This window comes from Vigna umbellata, chromosome 5 (assembly GCF_029865625.1).
Source record: "Vigna umbellata cultivar VRB3 chromosome 5, Vumbellata_1.0, whole genome shotgun sequence".
Taxonomy (NCBI): domain Eukaryota; kingdom Viridiplantae; phylum Streptophyta; class Magnoliopsida; order Fabales; family Fabaceae; genus Vigna; species Vigna umbellata.
The window spans coordinates 54239302-54248115 of NC_142169.1; the positions used below are offsets into that span (position 1 = coordinate 54239302).

General features: G+C 29.8%; 1 protein-coding gene across 1 annotated transcript; it reads right to left on the minus strand.

Annotated features, from left to right (window-relative positions):
• Positions 1-439: 439 nt before the first annotated feature.
• Positions 440-5794, minus strand: LOC124839550 (SEC14 cytosolic factor-like). The gene is made up of 11 exons (XM_088091376.1): positions 5377-5794; positions 5248-5276; positions 4641-4724; positions 4482-4535; positions 3630-3704; positions 2639-2692; positions 1667-1726; positions 1496-1591; positions 1308-1409; positions 1150-1230; positions 440-997 (listed from the first exon to the last, which is right to left on the minus strand). The coding sequence occupies exons 1-11, from the start codon at positions 5429-5431 to the stop codon at positions 656-658; spliced, it is 1032 nt and encodes a 343-aa protein (XP_087947502.1). The 5' UTR covers positions 5432-5794; the 3' UTR covers positions 440-655.
• Between the last annotated feature and the right edge of the window lie 3020 nt (positions 5795-8814).

Here is an 8814-nt window from a genome sequence, read left to right on the forward strand (position 1 = left end):
TTGAAGATGGTTAGAAATATACCTTGGAGTAAATTGAGTTCAAATAATGATGATAAGTAAAGTTAAAAATTCTACATTAAGAAGAGAAACTTATAATATATTAATATATACTAATCTTATTTTATAAACTGTAAACTTAAATTAAATTTAAGAAATTAACTTTTTAATAAAATATCAAAGTCATAAAATTTATCTTAACAAAATTTATTTATTAAACCTACTGTATCACTTATAATTTAAAATTTTATTTTTTGTTAAGCATACTGTATCATCTAGTATCAAACCACTAGTATATAAAATAAATGTAAACTTTATCTTATAATCGATTTTGTAAACTTAAATTAAGTTTAAAATTCGTTTGAGGTAACAATATACCATTACATTGATAGAATTAGTGGCAAGCATTAAGCCATCTTTTCTACATTAAACACATATCAAATGCTCATCATCCCAAGGTGGTTATAGAAATTAGATTAAGGAATGTCTGATGAATTTTGCATCGAGTTGATGCATACTTTCCAATATTACATCTCTAATAACCGGGTACAAGTATAACCTCATAAAGAACAAGTATAACCCTCATCCAAAAGTGACCATAAAGCAATCATGAATTGAAAATGGCTCAGGAGAGGCCAAAAACACCAACTTGCCAGTTTTAGTAGCTTGTATTTCGATGGCCATTGACTGTAACACCATTTCGAGAGTTGGTGAAGCCATTTTTCTGATTCTCCAATTTGTGGAACTCAGTTTCTATGGTTTTGGCTATTTTGGCATCATCCGGGTCTGGCTCTGGAATGTCCACATAGAAGGACCCTTGTCTAATTGGAGGTGAGATTGACTCCCTAATGATAGCTTGATGCTTGATGTGATTGTAGAGTTGTTGGTGGAAAACATGATTGAAGGAGAAACAATTTTCAATGTTTCCTGATGCATTATGTTTGGATGACTTGGAATCTTCTTTTCTGCAGAAGTGTGGGAGGGATGCATAGTCCATTACCTACAAGTTTCAAAACACAGGATAGATTTCATTTGGTCATGTTCCTTTTCAACTCTCACCATGAAATTCAAACAGCACCATGACAGAGGGAACATTCTTAACGACAACAATAATTACAAGGATGGAGCAATATCAAATATTTGATATACCACCTTCAGTAATTCCTCCTTCCCGCTACCTTGAAGCACCTGGATTTTCCTCCTTGTTCTTTCTTGCAAAAGAGGCTTTACAACCTTATAAACATCATTGAAGAAAACAAGTAAGAAAGTGAAGCATTCCAAACTCTTCAAACATTAAGACATTGACAAACCTTCCAACATGCAGAGAATACATATGGTGCATTAACAATATAGTATGTGTCTGTCTTTTCCGGGTAGTTCAAGTCATCTATTGTGGATATAGCAGTCAACAACTGCAGAAAGTGATTGAACAGAAACTGTCAACTATGAACTGAAAAAGGGGATGAAACGTTTTTTTTTTCCAAATTATTTGCATTACCCTCAATTGGTTCAATGCTGAAAACTTTAAACCAGTCATGTCCAAGACTTTCACACAGGTGCCAAGGTACCGTTCATGCTTCCTTGAAGCTGTTGGCTAAATTAAAATTTTCAAATCAGCAAGCACAATCTCAGAATTTCTAAGATTAACTAAACACTTCAAGATACTCACCAAGATCACTCGATCCCTGTATTCATTGATTTGAATGTGTGATTGTATATAGTATTTGTCCTGAAAAAAAGAATTGGCAATTTAATATCAAGTAGATAATCCAAAGGAGTTTAGATGCCAAATTTAGTATTTTCTAGTTTGGTTAAAGTATTTTCATTACCACCAAATGCAAAAAATTGTTTAAATATTAAAAAATTGTTAATGATTAAAAAACATCAATATTGATGATCTCTTTCCAATGATTTGGTTGATTTTATTTTTACGAAAAAAATTTGTTAAGATTTTTCAACTGTTTTTTTTTTTTTTAAATTAGATCCATCCAGATTATTTTCGGTTGATGTTGACCAAAATTATTTACATTAATATCGATCGATGTTGTTTTTTGGACGTTGTTGGTTGATGTTTTTTTTTTCCAAATTTTTGGTCAATGTCGGCTGAAAATTTCCCATAACTGACATTGACAAAAAAAGAAATCCCAGTTAATGTTGGCCGAAAACTTTCCAATTTAAAATTTGAAAAAGAAAAAAATCCTAATTGACTCAACTGAGAACTAAAATTGCCTACAATTTTTTTTTAAAAAGGTTCTAACAATGCAAATGAAAAAACAACTTCTATTAACATTAAAAAAAAAAACTAATTAACATTAATGGAAAAAAAATAGTGCTCTCAACAATGTCTAAATTTTACTCAAGCCGCCAATGTCCCGACCAAAATCAGGTCAAGGAGAAAATATGACGAAAAGACACATGAATTTAACAGTAGAAAGAATTTCAAATTCTTATTTTTTTTTTATGGAATTTGAAATTCTCTACTTTGAGTAATCATAAAATTCTAGAATTTCAATTTTATTGAAATTTCTTACTCAATCAATATATTTCGTTATAAGGCATTTCAAATTTTTTATAAGAATAAGGCTCTTAAAATTCTGTCCAAACACGGTTAATGTGAAGAAAGATGGTGTATGATTCTTACAGAAGCTTTATCATATGTACTGAGCCCAACACCAACACCAATGACCGGTAGACCCTGAAAAAATTCAACCAAAAAGGAAGAAATTAGAAATAGCTTTTCATATTGTTTTGAAAGATGACTATTTCGATTTCTTATAAATTAATAATAATAAGATCAACAATACTTAAAACATATCGTTCATGAATATAAAAGTTATTACAGTTATTCAAAGTATAATTGCAATAGTTACCAAACTCTTACACTTCTAAGAAAGTATGGATAATTATTTTTAACTAAAACTTATGGGTGATTGAATTTTTCCATCATTACACTGTTGCATCTACCTCGTTTTGTACTGGATCAGTTGTAACAATCTTATCTGTTTCCACCATTAAGGTAATCATTGCAGACGAACAAACATATAGACAAAAGAACATACACAAAGGCAAAGGTGAGCTAAGGCGCAAAAAATTATTCATAAATCAGGCATAAGGAGGATATTACTACACATAATCAATTTGTAATAACAATCATATCATTATATAATAATCATATTAGACTCGATCATCTAGATGAAACATTAATGTGAAATCTCGGAGGGTTGTACAATTGTGGTGACCCCGCTCCTCTTACTAAGCCAATGCCAATGCACTACACTCTATCACCCACAAGATTAGTCTGCTAACGTTTATGATTACCTTAATGGTGCGAACAAATGAGGTTGTTACAACTGATACAAGACGAAGGAGATGTAGCAGCGTAATGACGAAAAAGTTCAGTAACCCATAAGTTTTAGTTAAATATAAATATATGTACTTTCTTAGAAGTGTAAGACTTTTGTAACTATTGCAGTTATACTTTGAATAATTGTAATAACTTTATATTCATGAACAATATGTTTTAAGTATTGATTATGTGTGAAATTGGGCCGTTACAAGGAAGGGTGAAAATAAACTCAAATTCATATCACAGATCAAAAAGCTCTGATAAGATATAACTAAAAAATTGGTACCTCCTTAGAGTAACCAGACATTCCTATGAGCTGAGAATCCCGTATGGCTCTATACAAATCCGCAGGAATAGGCTTCTGTTACACAGAAAGGACAAATATGACAATGCAACACCATTATGATCTGATTGAAGAAATGTAATAAATATTCATTTAATGATATAAGTTAATGAATGGATATGATTATGAAAAAGAAAGAATGTTAAATCATCCTGCTGAAGTGACAGTCCTTTGTTAAAGATTAATTACAAAAGATTTAGAAGCTTAATTTGTTCAACTTATGGCTCGTATCAAACTATTCATGACATAAATTGATGCATGCAGAAAGTAGAAAGTATTGAATGAAATATTTTTTCCAAGCTTCCAAAGCATTAGATGCAGTACTTTCCCTTATCTGTTGTCCTTTTCTTGCATAGTTAGCAAGAGCCACTAAATCTACAGCGCACATGTCTTAGGAATGTTCCAAAATATTAGATATCTTCAAATAGAGTTTTACATCTATATTGGTCATTTCAATATTTTCACCCTCCCTATTAGAAAACCTACATCGACTAGACATAAAGGTTAATTTATAGTATATAAGTGAATGAAAATCTTAACTTATAGTTGGTTTTGTATAGTTGAATTAGGTTTAAAATTTAATTTTTAACACTTCCCTTCTATTATTAGTCTTACAATTAGCTCAATGACCAAACCCATCATAAATGGTAAATGAAGTTTTTGTCCTATATTTGGACTTTCATAAATCTTAGATGCAAGAGTTTCCAGAAACATGAGATGTAGCAAAGAAGACTTGTCAAAAGATAACCAAAAAACAGCAATTCAGGAAATGATAGCCAAATCAAGGAAACTCACCGTTAAAACTTTGTCAATCTCATTTTCCACTCTCCAGTTCAAACAATCACTTAACTGCATCAGTTTAAATTGTCAGCAAAGTCTAATGCTACGAGCAACCAACAAGGTTAAAATTCCAACTAATTTTCTTAACCAAACATAATAATAGATCTTACTGACCATTTTATGAGCTTTGGAAACATTCCAATCCCTTGCTTTGAGAAACCGTATTAATGTTTCAGCTGGATAACCTTGGTGCATGTTCTGAATCAAAAAGGGAAATATTTCAGAAAAAATCACCGACTCTCACAAGTCAGCACAAACCAACCACATAACCAGGATAGTCAAATACGTAAAAAAAGAAATTAAAAGATTCAGCAAACAATAGGCCGAGGATACACTCAATTAGTTACTCTTGGTTGAATAATCTCTAAATCCCGTTTGATTATCTTGAAGACTGTTCCTCAAACATAAAAAGACCAATTTTACTAAAAGTTATCACGTTAATCCTCAGAACACCCTTAACACTAAGGAATAAGCTAGCCCAGTTAAAATTCCAAACAACCGCAAGCTAGCAGTGATCCAGATCATTTTGGAAGCAGAGTTTAATTTTTGTTATAAAAATATATTCATTTTGTTCCTCCTTCCTCATAATCTAGGATGATTTAAAAAAGGTGTTTGTTTTTTATAATCAAATCAGGTTTCAGATCACAAATCACAGCTTCTATTCATTTTTTTTTCAAGTGCCATTCCCAACCCCCAAGATCAAGCAAATCAAAAACCATACCTGAAATGTGTTCTTCAGCTGCTCATCCACTGCAACAAGAGTCATAGACATAAAAAAAAGGAACCTCTGTGAGTGATGAGAAAAGATCACAGAAGAATGTAATCTGAGTTTCAAGCAATTGATGCACACCATTTTCCATCAGGGACTGCAACTGCTTGAGAGCCTCTTGATTTCCACCACCCATTTTCGTGTTGAGCTCTCAGCACTGCAAAACCAAAATTCAGAAGCCAATCCAAAGTTGCTGCAAGGAAAATCTTGTAACACCAGATCCTTTTAAGACACCCCCTAAGAAGGTATAATTATTGCTACCCCCACAAAAAATTTAAACTGATCTACCAATCGTGGGTAGAAGACAGAAAAAGTGGGTTTGGTTTGGCAGAAGTGAGGGTTGTGATCCCTTTAAAAATTATAGCTTTTTTTGTCTACCTCCTCTTGCCCCTGTGCAGAGCACAAAAGCATGGAACTTGGAGGTGAGTTTGTACTATGTATGTATGTTGCAGCTTCCTATGTAGGAAAGGAAGTGAGTGGTCAACAAAACAAAGAAAAAAGTGACAAAACTGTTAAAATCAAATGACCAGAACCGAAAGATGGGGATTTTTGAAATTGTTGCCCAAATTAAAAATATTTTTCTTTCCGAATAACCTCTCGCTCTCACTTTATATTGCAAACTTTTCTGGAATTCAAAAAAAAAATACTAAAATAATAATTTGAGGTACACCTCAAATTTTCAAATTTGGGGTTCAAATTGGGGTAAAAGGAAGAATAACGGAAAGAAATTATTAGGTTTTGTGTATCGTAATGTTATATTAAAAAACTAATAATATTTAATTACTTGACCTGTAAATATTAGTGGGGACTATTATAGTTATAAACTGTTTAATAATTTTTCAAGAAACATAGACAAAGAAAAATTATATATATCTAATGAATGAAATGATGAAAAATAATAAAAATTATGAACATCATAATGATGTGTTGAAAATGATAAATAAACGAAGAAGAAAAGAAATAGAAAAAAAATATAATGATTTTTTTTATATAATTTGGCACTGAATAAATATATTCTCTGAATTTCATATATATTTTTTTTATAAGAGATAATACTATTTCAATATGAGCAGTAAGTTCTAAATATTTAAATAATTGTTTATTCAAGGCTTGAATGAGAGAGTATTGATTAAAATTAAATAATATTGAATAAGTTAATCCACGTACTTAATCATTCAAAAAAATTATGATTGAAATTTTAAAGTTAGGAAAAAGTGTGAGAAGCAAGATGTAATTAAAATTAAATCGATGAATTTGACTATAATTTTTTAAGAAGTTAGTAATTTTGCATGAGGACTTTTTTTTTCTTAACTAAATAAAGGGTGCACGTCATTCTCATTTATTTTTCATATCTTTTGAAGAATATTTAATATGTTTAGTTTATGTTATTTATAAAAGATATTAAAATACTTATTTCTATCAATTTCATAAATGTTTTAAAAATAATTAAAAAAAATAAACATGGCAATGTATATTGATCTGTATTATTCTTTTAATTTGAATTCGCCTCATTGGCTCTTTTACCAATCTTTCCACAGTTTCAAGTTTACTAATCCAGGAATTACATTGCTCATTATTAAATATGAAAATTATAAACTTAATTGTTTCATATTCGAGTTGCTATATTTTTTCAATGCAGATGACAGGATTATGCACATAAATCACAGGGTCGAAGCATACCATTCGGGTCTTTGACAAAATCCAAAAATGTTCTGCTGAACTTTTAGACCAAAACCAAGAGGTGAGAAACGTTCTTAATAAATTATCGCTCTCGTCCATTAGGAAATGTTCTCCGTGAATTTCTAGGTCAAAACCAAGAGGTGGGGGAACGTTCTCAATGAACTGTCACTCTCGTCCGTTAGGGAACATTCTCCGTGAACTCTTAGGCCAAAACCAAAATGTGAGGATCCTTCTCAATGTACTATCACTCTTGTCCGCTAGGAAACGTTCTCCAGGAACTCCTAGACAAAAATCGAGAGGTATCACTCTCGTTCACTAGAAAACATTCTTAATGAACTCCTAGACACATTAAACATTTAAATAAAACATCATAACATTTTAATTAATTATTGGATTATGAACTTCAACCATTCGAATGATTTTAAAATTACAAGAACAAAATGTCCCCAATTAAAAATTAAAGTCAAGAGAACAAGCTAAAGTATAGAGGCTAAAAATATAACCAGGTTTCTATAAATTGAAAAGACAAAAGTTATAAAAAAAATAAATGTAAATATGTGTTTAAAGGTATTGTTATTTGTTAGTAGTAATCAATTGGAAAGAACATCAAGGCGTGACATGTGTCCACCAAAGTCACAACCTTAACCATCTTTTTTATTAATCTCAAACACACCTATATTATCATATCATCAAGATTGTGACCAATTTTCTTTTCTTTTCTTTGTGGCCGACAGTCTTCCACCTATGTGCTAAATTAATGTCACAACCTCAAATGCTAAATTAATTTCATTGATAGTTCAACCATACCATATGGAAAGTTTAAAACTACACCATATATTTATCAATGTGTTAAGTGAGTAACATGTTTATAGGTCTAATACATAGTCATGAAAAAAAATAGATTAATTAATCTTTTTACATGATGTTATTTTTGTTTCAGAAGTACAATAGAGGTCAATTGTCTTGCACACTAAACTCTAAGGTAAGCATAGTTAATTTTTTGTTGTTGAATAAATATAATTATTTATTTTTTTACTTTAAACATATATTTATAGGTTTTAGAATAAGTTTTTAATTAACATCATCCTAATCATGGTCAAATGATAAAAATACTTTACCTATCAGTATACTTAATTTATAAGTTTGAACAATATTAGAGATAAGTTGATGAATAACTTTTATTAATGATTCAGTCAATTTCTAACAAGATGGTCATCCTGTACAATTTATAATTTAAATAGTAATTTATTATATAGGTTTTCTAAAATAAAATTGATAGAATACTTTTTGTATAATTGAAATTTATAATTAGTGAGTGGTTTTGAATGTATTAATTTTTGTATTTAAAAGTATTATATACAATTTATAAGCCACAAAAGTTTAAATTAACGTATACACCTCAATTTTTGTTATTTTTTAACTACTAAAAAATAAATCCATGTTTATAATTGTATTTAAAATTTAGAATTTTATGTTTCGTGTTAATCAACATTTTACTATAAAATGTCTTATAAAATTTATATTTTAAATTTATGACTTTAGCTATAACTCTCCAAGTAAGAAGACTCAAACGTAAAAATGTGAAAAGAGTAAACACTAAGCAAAATTTTAATGTAATATTTTTGTACTACGATATTGATAACTTTATTAATATTAACAATTATAACTAAGTTAATTGAACAGTAAAATATGAGTGGTTAGAAATTATCTTTCATTATAGTTAGAGGGTTTGATTTGTTTATAGAACCCGAAATTTTAATAGTATGATAAATGGTTAAGAATTTTTTTCTCTTAATGTGAATCATAATGTACTTACATATTGTAGTATAAAACATAGGT